Source organism: Necator americanus, chromosome V, assembly GCF_031761385.1.
Source record: "Necator americanus strain Aroian chromosome V, whole genome shotgun sequence".
NCBI lineage: Eukaryota > Metazoa > Nematoda > Chromadorea > Rhabditida > Ancylostomatidae > Necator > Necator americanus.
Window position 1 is genome coordinate 14,452,271 of NC_087375.1, and position 16,017 is coordinate 14,468,287.

The 16,017-nt window shown below is 41.4% G+C and overlaps 2 protein-coding genes across 3 annotated transcripts; one reads left to right on the forward strand and one right to left on the reverse strand.

The window, feature by feature from the left end:
* Positions 1-6,225: 6,225 nt before the first annotated feature.
* On the reverse strand, positions 6,226-6,549 carry RB195_013882 (uncharacterized protein; the record flags this gene model as incomplete). The annotated part of the gene is made up of 1 exon (XM_064203891.1): positions 6,226-6,549. The coding sequence occupies one exon, from the start codon at positions 6,547-6,549 to the stop codon at positions 6,226-6,228; it is 324 nt and encodes a 107-aa protein (XP_064059772.1).
* Positions 6,550-9,089: 2,540 nt separating this feature from the next.
* On the forward strand, positions 9,090-16,006 carry RB195_013883 (uncharacterized protein; the record flags this gene model as incomplete). 2 transcript variants are annotated; one of them, XM_064203893.1, is made up of 15 exons in its annotated part: positions 9,090-9,146; positions 9,225-9,369; positions 9,525-9,620; positions 9,678-9,781; positions 9,840-9,950; positions 10,053-10,103; positions 10,430-10,486; positions 10,712-10,792; positions 10,854-10,919; positions 10,992-11,273; positions 12,760-12,825; positions 12,897-12,994; positions 13,052-13,158; positions 14,779-14,850; positions 15,969-16,006. In XM_064203893.1, the coding sequence occupies 15 exons, from the start codon at positions 9,090-9,092 to the stop codon at positions 16,004-16,006; spliced, it is 1,431 nt and encodes a 476-aa protein (XP_064059773.1). The 2 variants fall into 2 exon arrangements, with proteins under 2 accessions (XP_064059773.1, XP_064059774.1); XM_064203892.1 differs by lacking the exons at positions 14,779-14,850; positions 15,969-16,006 and having other exon boundaries at positions 13,052-13,169.
* Positions 16,007-16,017: the final 11 nt, after the last annotated feature.

The window sequence follows — 16,017 nt, forward strand, 5'->3', positions numbered from 1 at the left end:
AGTCCTCAGTGGATCTACGCTTACATTCACTCCTCATCTATTTTCAAGATGCAGTATGCGCAGTAATTCATGAACTTTATATCATTGGACAGAAATTGTCGTATTTTTTGTTTCCAATTAATTTGACGCAAAAAAATGTCGCACAATATTAAAGTTCGCTCTAAACCTAGACAGCGATTTTATGTGAGGAAGATTAGCAACTTTTCAGGGATTCAACAAAATTCCTTTTATGGAAATTTAGAAACAAAATTCCATGTTTATGAGACTTTACTCAAGATGCCGAAAAGAAATGAAATCACTGTTTAGTTTTCACCGAAAATTTGTGTACAACAAAGGAAAATTTAAATATCCCTACAGTTCCATAAAATTTTTAATGTCTGGTGTCGGTACGCCTGGAGGTTCTATGCGGTCCTCCACTCTTTTTCCCTCTTCAAGTCTGGTTTTGCATAGTATGTGGTCAACTATCCCGTTCTTTAACGGGTGAGTTTTTGTGAAATTGCCGGAGGAATTTATACGTTTGCCAATCGGTCGAATCTGCTCGTTAAAAGCTTCAAATCATCGAATATTCGAACAGTTCATCATGCATTCACTCCCGAAAAAAAGACAAGGAAAATCTGAACTACGTAATTCATTTGATTTGGGACAAGGTTTCTCCCATGCCAGAGTTCCAAGTGTTGCCTTATCCCGAATGCGTAACTGGAACTGAATCGTATTTGGGGATTTTTTTTAGCAATTCTTCTTCTCGAAATCGGTCCCACAGAACAGTAAAACATTAGCGATGTGACTACCTAAAGCGTTTTATTTTTTTTCGTATGAATATAATTTGCTGTCTAATAGGAGTTTTGACAAAATGCTTAGAATTAGGACCTCAAGAAGAATTCCATGGTAGGCTCAGCTAAGAACGTCCACATAAAAGACTGGTAATTCTCTCAGTAAATCGACAGGACACCAAAACTTTTTCAAAGATTTAAAAAACTGGAATTTTTGAAAGAGTTGTGTGAGTTTCTTGAACGTGAGCAGATGAAAACAAAACAACCGAAAGTAAATAACCGAACAAAAGCATTGTTTATGCCAAAACGTGTGTGGAAGGTACGTAGTAAGTAAATACCCATCTAGGTATATAGTGCACTCCAAAAACTCCAAAAACTTAATTTGAACTTGTCAAAGCTTTACTAGGGTTCGCCACTACTTTCTATAATAGAGAGCAATATTTGTTTTTGAAATGATAATCGAATACGAGAGTTTCTGGAAGTAGGGAGCAAAATAATCCGCGGTGAGGAAGTGGCCAGAGATCAAGGCCTCGTGAATCAATCGGAAAAGAACGCTCCGTAAGGTGCCGTTAGTCCGCGATTTGTATTGATTCCTCAAAGCCGGTCGTAGCGGCGGTAGCCAAAGAGATTTCTTGGAATTAATGCGCAAAATGCTTCGGCGAGGTGGATTGCGTGCAGTGCACCAGGAAGACATCTCACATGGGTCTTACGAAAACTTTCACTTCCATATTACTGTTTCCGTGTTTTTTTTCCGCTGTTTTCCTCGTTACTCGAGAGTGCGATAGTTTGATGGGATTTGTTTACCTAGTCGAACATGAGATTGCGCAGATTACGCGAATTTTTTTATATAGAGGGGTCGAAACGACAAGAAGCGCCTACGCTATTGCGTACGCGGCTTCTCTCAAGGCGTTTCGGTGGAACGTAACGGCTAGGATCGTGGTGAAACCGTTTGTGGTAGTATGGGACGGTCCCCACTCGGCTCCAGCTGCTGCCTCCACCGCGTCTTTACGTACAGAAATGCACCGCAACTATACTCGTGATACATCTCGTTTTGACCCGACTATAAAACGACATGCAGTTCGGTGCAGTTGCGTAAGCGGTTGCGCTTGAAGCGACGCGGTGGAGGGGACGGTTAAGCTCAAGATGGGACACCGCGAACTGCAGCAGTGAATAATGTATGCAAAGGCCCCCCACCGATCTTTACTGCTACGCTCTACCGCAACCGAAAATTGTATTCCAGGGAGTCAGAAACTCTTTATCGGATTTTTGATGATGGGCTCTCTTTGTTAGCCCGTCATTAGAAAATGCTCTCTGTCGCGTGATCTTCCGATCACTTGAATCTCCACGCTGGTAATTCTTGTTGGGACCACCTAACGTTTCTAATATGAGACGCACATTTTATCTTTCGATATACTCTATTTACATGGGATAAAGAACTGAGTCCAAAATAAATTTAAAAAACAATTAAATTATTAAACCAAAAGGGAAATTCTCTGCGCATTACGCATTATCCACCGCTCAACTACCACCTGGACCGCGTTGAAACCACTGTCGCGACTAATTGTACAAAAAATTACTGGATGTGCTGTAAATAGAGGATAGAATTCTCTCTATACAAATAATTTTCAAAGGCGAATTGATGGATGCTAGAATTCTACACGAAGTTTAAATGGGTCATTGTTTGATGAACATTGTTTGCACGTCCTCCCTGTACGCGCTCCAGTTCTTTTAGCAGCCTATTTATTGATTTTAATTGAATAAGCTGCTGAGGAAACCTTATCGATTTCCAACCGCTCGCTCGTGGACGCGTCGCACGCGCCAGTCCTCATAGGCAGAACCGCCATTTATAGGAAGATTAGAGAACATTGAGCGGGCCCACGCCCATAATCACAATCTACACCTCCAATACTAAATATTTGAGGTTTCCACACTGCGTCAATCTCGTGATACGCTGCCTTTAAACGCCTTAAATTGCAGAGCCAGCATCAAAGTATCAGAGACGGAAAAATTAGAGCAGCTACGAAAAAAAAAATAGTTACCAAAAAACCATAGACTGTACTAAACAGCGATAGATTAAGTGCTGACGATCACGTGACCTTCGTAAATGGTCCAGTGGCCGCAGTTGACATCCATACGCCTCAAAGCCGAATAAACCTGACCTCATTGTCATCACTAGAACAAATTTGCTCTAATTACTTGAGGGGATTGAGGTGTTGAGTAGCACCGGCGGTGAAGAAATTCTTACCGAATCATTACCCGTTCTTGGGTCGCAGACAAAAACCTGGTAGGAATGAATGGTCGGCAATTGTAGCAATTGTAGGAAAAAACCGCTGTGAAGTTCATAGCGTTGTGCTTAATGGACAATTTTTTGCGAGTGGCATATAGAAAAATATCCGAGTGACCTTGAGGTTTGTATGTTTCCAGTACTCACTGTGACTGATTATTCAAAATTTTCATAAAGAAAATAAAAACAGTGTGAGGACCTCAGTCAAGTTCTTTACATTGTCACCTTTCACAAAATCAGATTTTCAAGGTCTCATAAGTTTCAGCACCTGAAGTTGATTTGTGGGATAAACTGAGATTTCTAGGTAGTCCCGAGGACTCTAACTCCTGGAGACGTAAGGATATCTCTGGTTTTCACTTCCATTTTTGAAAGCTATGTCCCGAACCCCATTCATAGTCGGGTCAAAACGACTTTAAATGCAGCATACCACGAATCTGGGGTGGCACAGATTTCAGGTGGAGGTCGGGGTCGTAGATTATGGAGACCGGGATGCTTCCGCTCATCTCTCCCTGCATCACTGCAAACAGGCGCCTCCAGAATGCTGCTGTGTACGACGCCTTCTACTGCAGCGCGTCACCCTTGCACGCGTAGCGCCCTTACTGCCTATCGGGGCAGTCCGAATTGATTTTTGACGAATGGCGTCTACAAAACAGCATTCAGGGGCCGGCTGCTTGCGGTGATTCAGGGAGAGGTGAGCGGAACTGCCCCCATCTCCATAATCTACGACCCCGTATACAGATACTCCACCTGAAATCCGCAGCACCTCAGATTCGTGGTATGCTGCCTTTAAACCCTGAGCGATTGCGTAAACGGCTTTGTGCGAATCTGCGTTGTAGATCCGACGGTTGTGGTCCATGTGGGTCAGCTGCTAACTCCGCTCGGACTGCAAGGCCGGCCATGGGTCAAGGTGGCTTGGCCGGTTACCCAACTCCACTATGCACCTGCTTCAGGTTGTTTTGACTCGATTGTATTAGTGGAGAGAGCAGGAGACCAAAAATTCCTAAAATCCTACCCTAAAAAATCTCACACGTAAAACTAGCTATTTTGAACGAACGCGGGACTCAGAAACAGTCCTTTGAATGCATATAAATGTGTAAAGCTGAAACCTTTCTCGGTGATCCATTTCCTAGGAACACTCTTTCTCGAGTGGTTTTCTGCCAAAACAGGCGCAATCGTCATAGGCGCCAAGATACGTGTTTTTCTTGACGCTCAATGGTCTTCATGAAAGCCAGCGAGACTCGATCTCTTGTGAATAAAAAAAGACATTCTCGATCCCAACCATATGAGATGTAAGAAGGAAAAACTAGGAAACTAGGAAAAACTCATGAGCAGAACTAAATTTTCCGCTGAAATTTACTTCAAGTTATTTATTGTAGAGATTCTGAAGATTTTCTTCTAAAATTTGGGAATATAGTGATTTTACCTCATATATTGCTTCTTTGCCGAGAATTCACAAATCACAAACTGGATCTCAACCGTTCAACTGGTTCTGTAGTGAAACAATCTGAGTGAAGCCTCGAGAACTTTATTTCGTAGCTTCTTTTCCAATTTTAAAAATTATTTTTTGAGATCCAATGTCGCAAAAGAGATCTTGAATGTGTAGTTCAACTTTCTGCAGCTTCGAATGATGATATCTCATGAATGAGGGCATGGAAATCCTGTTATTTTATTATTAATGGTTATTCTTTGGTCCTCTCTCTAACCGATTTCTCTTTTAAGCTTTATCTCTATATCGGCGATCTTATCGTTTTTTCTGCGCTCATTCGTGTGTCCTTGAGTTCATCAGGAAATCCCACTTTCACTGTGTTAAAGTGAACAATTGATCTCTTCTTGGTTCTCATCGTTTCTCGTTTTAAAATCGTTGCTATCGCTAATCCACTAAAGTCTCGGTTTTTCTTTACGGTGTTTTTTTTCGTCTCACCAAAATCACTAACTTTCTTGGTAGATTTTCTATCTTTTGCATTTTTTCTTCGATTGATCAATTTTTGATTTTTTTATGCGAAGCTTGCAGGTATGTAGTCTAATATGTAGGAGTGCATACAAAGCAACATCTTGTGATTTTCCTTTGTCTTTTCCAATTTTTATTCAGTTCTTTAAAACCCACAATTTACTGGCCTTTTTTTTTGCTGGCTCGCACCTTACATATGCTAATATTCCTTATTTTTTCATTTCCTACTTTTCTCCCTTATTTTTTTTCTTTATTTAACCATGCTTTCCTTATTTTTATCCTTATTTTCTCAATCCCTTTTTTTTCGATCTCCTTTCTTCTTTCCTTATACGAGTTCTGCATTTTGTGAGCAATGCATGCGTGAAAAATCCTTGAATGAAATATGAACCTCATCCTCTCTTTTGTATTTCGAACTTCAGATTAATCTATTTCATTCGTTTAATGATCTTCAGCAAGCAGACGAATGCTCTCTTCTCTTTTTTCTACAATATTCCCTTCCTTATCTGTGGTATTACATTCTGTCACCCTTTTCTGCAGTATTCTATAGAATCCGTGGAAGGAACAGGAAACACATTAGTGCTGTCCACAATTCGGCAAGCAGATTGCCTCGCGATAAAATTGCAGTTGATGACGCGATTTTTTTTCCACCTCGCGAGTGAAGTCTTTCTCACGGTCATTCAAAATCCACTTAGTATCCTTACAACTGCAAAAACTAGTGCGGTGGCTTTTACTACGGAAGGGAGAGAGATACGGGTTTGATGTGAAGTCAGAAACTCGAACGCACTCTGTTATTGTTTTCAGTTATCGAACTCACGTGAGTTTTAAATGACAGCAAGCGAAGGAGACGATCACGGTGAGATGGTGAAGCGACCAATCAACGGTTAACAGGAAAAACGAGCTCAAAAGGAAGTGTGGATTGAATCGTTTTAGACGATTGACGGTCGCCTTCACTTTCCATGACCTCTTCCTCAATTTCTCCACCATCGCGCGTACCACCATACGACCATCGATACTCAGCCGTTAACCTAGAACAACTTTCATGTTTTTTTCCCTGCGGATCCCTAACACTCTCTTGGGTTTTTTCTTCTCTTGAGGAAATCCACTTGTGAAACTAGCTTAGCTGCTGTTTTCGTCATAACTCTCTCAAGTTCCTTCGTTGCGAGACAGTGAAGAGCCAACCGCTTCAGTTGAGCTCTGATCGTTGCGCATCTTCCGGTGTCCTGTCAATCTGTCGTTGTCGTTGTGTTTCGTGGTGTGTTTACGCGAAACGATATGTAGCCGTTGACGAAACGGGTTACGTCGACGTCGTCGATTGCGCTGCAGCTGGATGCTGGCCTCCGCCCCCCGCCGTCCTCGTTGGTCTCTGAGAATGACAACATGATCAACTGGATCTTGTTTCTCAGCACATCTCGCCCCTTAGCCATTGCGGCTACGCTGTTAAGCTGTCTAAAAGCCATCAGCGTTAACGTTTCTGGATTCGTCAGAGGATTTTCTTGCTGGACATCGCTGCGAATGCTGCTGCGATGACGTTTCTGCTTGTATATCATGGATTAACTGCTTTGTTCCTTGGTCTATCAACTGGTAGCACCAGTGTTAGACGCCTGGGTGCGAATGTGGGTCTACTGTAGTGAAGCCGCTTAAATTTGCTTAAATTCCCTGAATTATTTATGCATTATGTTTTTATTTGTTTCATAACAGCTAACTTTTGTGGCTGACGCAGTCGGTAAGAGGTTTTGCTGCGACTGCGCAATAGATCGTTGGCTCGAAACGGCCCCAGTGCATATCAGGCTTTTATCCCTCCAGAATCGGCAAATTGGAACCAGAATTGTTTACGATGATAACAACACTGACTTGACGCATCGGCTCGCCCCCATAAGTCATTTTAAGGCTGCACGAGCGCTCATAAACTTCACACAGCTATGAATTGAAGTCAAACTTCCAGGCGGATCCCCAAAGGGATTAATCAACGCCGTGCACTTTATCCCTTTCCTTGATATGTGGATGACTCATGGATGCGTGGACTGTTGTAGACTGGACCACCACGTTGCTTCACAAAGTACACCATACGAAGACATGCAATAGGAGCATGGTCGGGCAAAGACAGCATGAAGCTGGGTGCAGCTTGAAACGGTGCGGTGGAACATTGCGGTTAGGACCGAGAGGGGACCGTTGTTAGCACCACTCATTGTTGCAGTTCGCGATGGTCCCACTTCCTCCTATCCAGTGCAGCCGCTTATGCAACTGCAATGAGGTCCATGTCGCTTTGACCCGACTGTAGGCAGCAGTATTTCATTTTGATGTGTCTGCTAGCACGTGACTCGACTCTGCCGATCTGAAAAGTCGCAGTTTTCATATTTGTCTTCGGGTCTCAAAAAGAACGTAGTTGTTTTATTTCATTGAGTAGCTTTAGCACTCTGTGTATCACCGGCATTATCTACCCATTCCATAGTGCTCCAAGCAATCTTAAAATATTCACTTCTTTATTTTGCTTCTAACTCATGTTTAATAATGTAATGATTCTTGTAACTTAACGCGTATTGTCTTAAAAATTATTTTATCACTGGCCTGAGAACGTGGGTATTTTGAGACACCAAAAAGATTTTTTTTAAATTGGATTGAAGGTGTAAACTTCATTTCGTACTGAATAATGGACGAGGGATTGTTGTTAGATTTTGATGGTGAAATATCTTGATGAATTTCTGGAGGAGATGGAAAAAAGTGCAGCTGCGTTCGATCTTTCTTCAGAGAGACACTCGGAACGGCGCCATCGTGTCCAACAATAGGAATCTTTCTTCGATCAATGAATGCTTGATGGGGAAAACTAGGGATGCCAACTCTTGGTAGAATTCTAATATGCGTTATTATTGTTGAAATATTCGCCAGTGTATCTGTTAGAATCCAGATAGTTGGTTCCTTTTATAAAATAAAATAGCAGTTTGTCGAGAGTTTTTCATCCAGAATTCACGTTCCTGTCCTTTTCCTTTTCTCATTTTCTCACGTCTTAGAGAGAAAAGCAATATTTCATCTCGAAAAACTCACAGCTTCCCCTCGAACGTTCTCGTTTTCTTCAAGAGTTGGAGAAAATGAGATCAGAATCAATTAATCTCTTCCATTTCGTGCGGACATTTTTCAAGGAACATGATCATTGTCTTGGAGACAATGTGATATCACAGAGAGAAGATTCGTTGACGTGAACGTTTCGACTATTCCTGTCCTCGTTTGAATCGTACACTTTATGAAGAAGACTTTTCTTCATAAGGTCGTATGAAGGAGAGCGTTCGAACAACTGATCGAGTGCATCTATTTCGAATGCTTCGCCCCTTGATCCTTGTTCTTCTTTATTCATTCACTTCTGTTTACCTGTAAATGTGTCCCTGGAGAACTTTTCCTCCCCAATTTTCAAGCAATTATTTCCCGCTTGGTGTTTTTTGTTGTGTTTGCATGGTGTCTCTTCTTTGAGGGTTCTGATAAACTCAGCCAATCAATCACTTATTCATATAAACAAAAAAGCACTTTTTTTCTGAAAGATGCACCGAGTGGGTCGGCTCCACCCTGAGAAAACCCGCCATAGCATGGTTAAGTTCATACGATCATATAACAAGCAGTTTTCAGGGCAGAATGCAGAAAATATGCTTGTAGTAGGCTGAATAATTATCAAAGCTGCGTGTATAGTGCGTAATTAAATTTCTGGATACGGGTTTTAGTGTCGCAAGAGAAACAAACGAGTTTCGTGTCGTCTTTCGCAGTTTCACCTATTTTTGGATCAGCGCGATGTCACTTTCCCCAATGTTTTTCATGTCGTAACATTTAAGATAGTCTTTCTCTTTTGAGTTTCATCCCTTGAACAAAGAAAAAGTGAGTCCCGCTTCACAACTGCAGCTATAAAACATATGTACCTGTTAGCGATCATATGTATGCTCAAAAGTTTATCTCATTTTCTTTCGAACTTCGAATATCGCAGATTTCGTGGTGTCGAGAAGCACAGTTCAATGTTCAATTAATTAGTTTAAAAATATTTCATTTTCAGACATTCACGAAAAATAAGCTGCTCCTTTCCGGCACACCATTCCGAGAAGGATAGTTCCATATGCAGGCACTTTTGATTTTAGCTTTAATCACCACATGCTGTGGTGCTGGCACAAGGGTAAATTTGTTTCTAGTTCTCAAATGGAAAACACTAAGATCTTGGAGAACTGATGAACTGAATTTCTTGAAATTTAAGGTAAATCGGGAGGTAAGAGAGCCGCAGCAGTTCGTTTTAGCTGCCACCTACCCTCCTCAGCGGATCGTTGGAGATACGATTTCCAATGAACGCTCGTTCAGAGCCAGATCCCGCGTTTTCAGAAATGTGCAAGTGCAGGTAGATGGTGGGTTCACTTGTTCTTCGGATTTTTTTCGTTTCATGGACAACTTAAAAAATGTCCACTAAGCAGCTTTATTCAAAAAAGTAGGCTTCTATTCGAGTCCTTCGGTTTTTTCATTTTTAATATTTCTGTTGCTCCTTACTTGTGGGAAAAAATAGATGAACCTCGTCTCTACCGCGCATCCGGAAGATTCCAGAAAAGGGTTGTTGCTGCTGCCCCGATCCATGACATAACTAATGTGGCAGTGGCTAAAGGTAAGTCGAGCACGTATGTATGTCCATTCATCTAGGAGAAGGATTAGAATATTCCAGATTCTCCACCCGTAGCCCCTCCAGTATCATTCAATTACGACGAGGGAAATCACCATCTAAACAAAATGACCGAAGACAACTCGATTATGGAGGAGGCTGCTGAGGTTTAGGTTTTTCGGAACAATCCCTTGCGAAGAATGCCTAGAAGAGAATGAGTTACAGTATGCGAAAGGTTTGGAACGAACTACGGTAGCTGTACGAGGTGACCACGATCTGGTCTATACCACTGTGGCGCCAAATGTTAGTCTACAAAATGTACCCGCTATCATAAAGGTCAGAACAGTTCATTGCGCGAAAAGCGCGAATCGATGCAAAAATCATGCACTTTTGCTGCAGAAGGATAGTCCAGAACACCGCTAAAACATAGTTTTCTAGCCCAGAACAGAAGAAAAGAAGTTTAAACAACCACCACCGGCGTTCACTCAGGTTTGGTTATTTTTCTGACCTAAGGGAAGCTGTAATTCGCTAGCAGTCGAATATTTGACGATGGTCAAAAAGCGTCCTTTCTTGACATTTTTGGAAGGTAGTGAAGAAGTAATGAAACGGTTATTTATTTATATTCGCTAGTACTTCAGAAATCCGCAGGGAATAAGTTCTTTTTCTGCGTTTGTGTTATTTTTCGATAATTGGTCATAAGTAATGTGGGCTTTTCCTATTTTGTTTGGCGAACATATCAACGGTTTGTTAAAACTGCCGCGAAAAACCGTTTTCGAATGAACTTCTGTAGGATTTTGAAATGTTCCTTTTTTTAGCAACCAGCTCTCATTAGGCCGCAGGCAAATACGTTTACTAGTACAGTGGTAGCGCAGGTAAGATCAGTTTTGAGTCATCTCAAGTTTAAAAAAGATTTATTTAAGACCTATTCCATCCGTTTAAAATATTGTTTTTGTTTGGGATTTTCCTGGTAAGTTTGATGTCAAAGAAAACACTCGAGTTTTATTGTCCTTCCTTTTCTTTTAAATAAAAAAATCATTTGAAACCTATTCCATTCGTAGTTTATTCTACGTTGATGTGCGATACGAGTTCCCTTGCAGACGACATCTGCGCTTCCCGGATTCGGTGCAAATAACAACATACCCACACCACCGAACAATTTGCAAGGCCCATACCAACAGGTGAACTTTTCCAGAAATCCATTCATGTATTTTTTCACTCGTTAAGGAATCACATGTTTAGAATACTCTAGCACAAGTGTCCGTCGCTCCAATGATTCCTCTTTCCCTGCCACCTCCATCGAATCCAGTAATTTAGAGCCTTCTCTACATTTGCAGCGATTGTTTACTGCCCCTTTTAACAAGATACCCAATTTTGCAGCAAGTTCTTCCCGGATTGGTCCCACCTCAACTGCCACCTCCACTTCAACAAGGGATTCCTCAAGTACCTGGTGCTCCACCTATCCCAGGCCCACTGAATCCCCCCACTCCACCACTGGGCGCAATCCCTCAGATAACGCCAGGAGCGCATTTCCCACAAGTTCACCCTGGGCAAGCGGCTTCTGTGCACGGACAACATCTGTCGGGCGGACCTCCACCTACACCGCAGACACCATCGCTGCCACCACAACAATCGCTGCCTGGTCAGGTTCCGCATACTCAGGTACGCCGCTCTCTCTGAGCTTCCTATCAGTTACCTTATGTAGTAGCCATACTTATTCGTTTATTGCGCTCAATGGGGTACCAAATGGATAGCACGGAAAAGAAGATGTACGAGTTTGAGAAACGCCAGGAAGAATGCAGAAAAAAGTATGCTTCACGCAGAGAACGTGCACCAAGTTGCAGCGGATGCGTAGCGGTTGCCTGAAGAAACAGGTGTCGGCGGTCGTGACTAACTTTAATACACATCGATATTTTAGTCTGAATCATAGATAACTTCTGTCCAGGCACATGGTGGTTATTTTCATTGTTTACGTAAACAGTGCGTTACCTCAGCAAAGGATTTTTCTTATTGCAGAACTTCTGTTAGACTTAGGACAAGCGTCTAGTGTTACGCACATTACGTTTAGTTTTTCTGTTCACCTTGGAAAAGAGAAACAAAAGATACACTTAGGCCATGTGATGCATTAGGGATTCAAGCAAAGGGATTGTTCCGCCACCGCTCAAAAATTTGTATGTCGAAGGAGTGATGTGGCGATAGGAAATTGGCTTGTCAAACTCCGTTCTATGGACGTGACTTTGAAAGGCGAACCAGTGGAGGGAGGTCCTCCTTCAGACTTCGATGACGATACTTTGATGTCAAGATTGGAACAAAATCCCCGTCAAACAACGCGAGAGTTAGTAGAGAAACTCTATACGTCACAATCAACTGTTTGGCGCCACGTAGAGAAATGCATGCGAACCAAAAAAGGAATTTATTTACGATTCAACGATGAATAACGAGAAGCAATTTTTGTCTTGCAGTAGTCAAGGATGAATTTATCTTCCCGCGCATTTTTCAATGTATGTGGCGGGCAGTTTTTTGAAGCTATTATCTTATTTCCACCTCCAATACCTATCCTTCTACTTAACTCTCTAACTTTTTGAATTGGGCGGAGCAAAAAGGAGTGTCTGTAAAGCGATGCCGCCCGACGAAAGTCAACCGCAAAAAAAAATTGAGCTCATGACTGGCTCACTGAACATGAACCGAAATAACGAGAAAAATGGATCAAGAAGTCGAAAAATTTAGGATCGGCTCCTAAGAATTTTTTTTTGCCATTTTCCTAGTCCTACCTCACCTTTTTCATTTTCAGTAAGTTTTTCTGGGAACTCAGATTTAATTTCGACTTCATGTATCCACGTTTCGACGGTCACAGATCGTTGTTAGTCTAGCGACTTCCCGAAAATAATCCACTTCGTCATTGTGGATTTGCAGGTTACGCGGATCATCCACTGCGACGTCCAGCTATTCATAGCAAAAATCAAACGCGTTCATAAAACTTTGAGAAAAAATTGCCAATTTTTTGGAAAAGTTTTATAATATTTTTAAAAAGATTCCTGCAGGCCAAAAGTGTTTTTTAGTCTCTTTTTATCGCTATTATATGTAGCAGTTTCTGGAAATTTTCTTCCAATTCCAAAGATTGATAGAATTGATACTAACGGAAATTCAGGTACCGCAGTTGACGCTACCCAATCGAGCAGCTCCTCCTCCAGCAGCGTTCCCTGAACGTGTAGAGGTTTAAGAAATTCCATAATCTGGAAAAGACATCTTTTTTCTACTTTTTTCAAAATCTTCTTCTTGATTTAGATCATCAATGGCCAGGCAGCAAATTCATCGTTAGAGCAGTTGGGTTGCGGCTTCGACTGGCTGACCAACACTTGCAAGGATGTATTTGCAATTGGATGGTCAGCGAATCGTTTTTACCCAAAAGGAGCCCTTTACGGCAAAATAAACATTTTCAGGTGCGGTCAATGCCACGACTTCGGGAACATCTTCGTTCATGATTGTAAATGTGTTCGCCCACTGATAGTGCTGCCACCGCGGCAGCAAACACGACCAGCTTTCTTTAGTATGATTTAATCTAGGTGTATTATCTGTACAGCTGTTATAATTATCTTTCTTCTCTGGTTTTTCTTTTCTTTTCAAGTGTGGGAGTGATCACAGGTTTAGAATATAAATCCCACTTTTGTATGAATGTGAACTCTTTTTGAACCGTTGATCTCTGTGTAGATAGTAGTGAATGTTGAAGGTTAGTATGAATAAATCGTTAGTGTGTGTTCAGTCCACACTCCTCGCCCTACTCAACGCTACCTACCGCGCCCGATTACAGTTCTATCAGAACAGCAGTTGAAATTTGAGAGGATTTCGTTTTGCAGCAGAGACTGTCACTAGCCAGAGACTCTCAATACTCCTCTTTTTTGCAACATTACTCAAAATATCTCTCAAGCAGTGGAATTTACTAAGTTATGTGATGAGCAGGGAACGTTTGTAAACACCTAGATACTTCCCCGACTTGTCACCAGTGGACACGGGTTTTACCGGAAGAATCCTGCACATGTTTTTGGGATAAACATAGCTATGACGGTGCTTCAACCCCCGCACTTTGGAAGTGATCGCACCCATCTGAGCTATTACTAGTAATTAGCTTTGCTACGGCACAAGCACCGTGGGACATTTCAGATAAATTTCCTATCGCACCTACGGCATCGGAGAGCACTTCGATCAATGTCCGCAGACGGTTTTCAGGCGAGGTTATACGTTTGATTAAGCCAAAGTTGGCGAGCCCTCCCTTCTGAACTCTCCCCTTCCGTTGCTGAGGGCCTTGATGGACTCGTTCCTTTTGGTTTAAGTTGATCACCCAAACCCTGGTAACCGTTGTTTTACGATAGCGATTTTTTTGGGAAAAGGATATTGCGTGCGCTGTTTACCTTCCGTAGCAGCGGAAGGATCTTCCAAAAAACACATTAAAAAAAAATTTAATTAATATAATAAAAATAGAATGCCTGTAGTATATAAGTGTGTAAAGTGCAAAGTTGCAAAGTTTGAGCAAAATTCTACTTTCTAACTTCTGCTTATGGGACAGCTGTGAGTGTTTTTGGTAAATAAATAAATCTCAACCAAATGGGGGAGGTTTCTGCATAATAGCTCGTCATAAGATAGCACATCCGGCTTTTTTCTTTCAATTTGCAAAATAGAAAGTGGTAGCGGTTTTCGCAATAACTTCCACGAATAAAATCTTCTCTATCATCTTGACCACTGCATCAAAACAAATTCTGACCCCGTGTTATCTGGTGCACTTCTCGTTATCAGATTGAAGGCAGCGTCACAGTTGTGCTTCCGATGAATACCCACCCCGTACCAGTAGAAAAAGCTGTTCTGTTTCTATTCACGTTACTTAGTTGGTTGTTACTGTTTACATACTTCTATGTCATCATATCATTTCCCTGAATTTCATGTTTGTTGCTAATGATAACTTTGCTTCTTATATGTATGAGTTCTCGTGATGTCTCTCCTTGTTATCTGAAACTTTTCTTGAGTTCGAAAATTTTCACCTTTTACTTTGAACTTCTCCATTTTCGACTTAACATTCAATATTCATTTGAAATTATTATACGCACACTTTCATATCATTATTATATCTATATTTGAGATTTAATATTAGAACTCTTAAATGTGTTAAAACCCTCAGAGCCGAGCCACCGTCGAGAACAGAAACGGTACGAAACGAAGTCTGTTGATCGAAGCGTGGTGTTTAATCGACGTAAGTTCAATTTCAAATTCCAATTAGAATTCAATAATCTAAAAAACACTCGAAAAATAAGATTAGTTTCGCATCTACTTTAAAAGTATTATAGTTTTTGTCATCTTCCTTCAATAACTTCCTGCCTCGATGTTGATCACTAAACGAGCTCGACATGTAAGACAAATAATAACAAAGTAATAAATATAGTAAGTAAAAAAAGCAACGCCTGCGTAGTCATGATAAACAGGTAAGCTCTTAGAGGATAAAAGGATAAAGTGTCTGGCGTTAGTCAATCCGCTTGGGTTGCGCCCCCACGTTCACCTCAACCACCGCAAGCGTTAGCACAGAGATTAACGCTTGCGGTGGCTAGCCAATGTGTCACGTCAGTGTTTCTATTCCCCCAGACGAGTCTGGTACCAATTTATCGACCCCAGAGGGATGAAAGGCTTGGTGAGCACTAGGGCGGATTCGAACCTCTGATCCATCGTGCAGGAAGCGGAACCTCTAACCGCAACTCTAACCTGACCTGAAGCTCTTAACACAGAGAAATACACCAACTGAAATTTTATAGATAAGAAGATAAACTAACCCGTTGTTTCCTTGAAATACAAGCTTGGTTGAGCACTGAGGATCGCTAGAGTTTTCCTTTATTTATTTTTACTTCCAGATAGCGCAGGCAAAGGAAAACAATAGAAGGAAAACGTTTTCAAATATCACTCCTTATCTATTTACCAAACCATACATGTCGTTTACACTCGCCAGCGAACACTCCTTCATCTTTCACTTCCGCTGGCATCTATTTTTAATCACAGAATGACTGATGAGTCGATTATGTCTCCTATAACTTGTTTCACGTTCCACCCACCCATGCGACAGAACCCTTGCCTCAGTGAATATTTGTAACTACATATCTAAACAATCCTAGAATTTAACTAGATAATCAGAAGAGCTATATATCACTGTTCCTCTTCATCTTCTTTGAATTTCTTTGAAACAATCACATCTACTATATATTGAATCCGTATCTGTATTATCCGCACAGTAAATACTTTCAGTGCCAAAAAATATACCCCTCCATGAAACCACAGGAGAAATCCACACTAATAAAAACTCCCCTTATTTTTTTTTATTTTCAGGCAATAGAACAGCCGTAGGCCAACGAACGAAGAAGTGAATCCAGAGAAA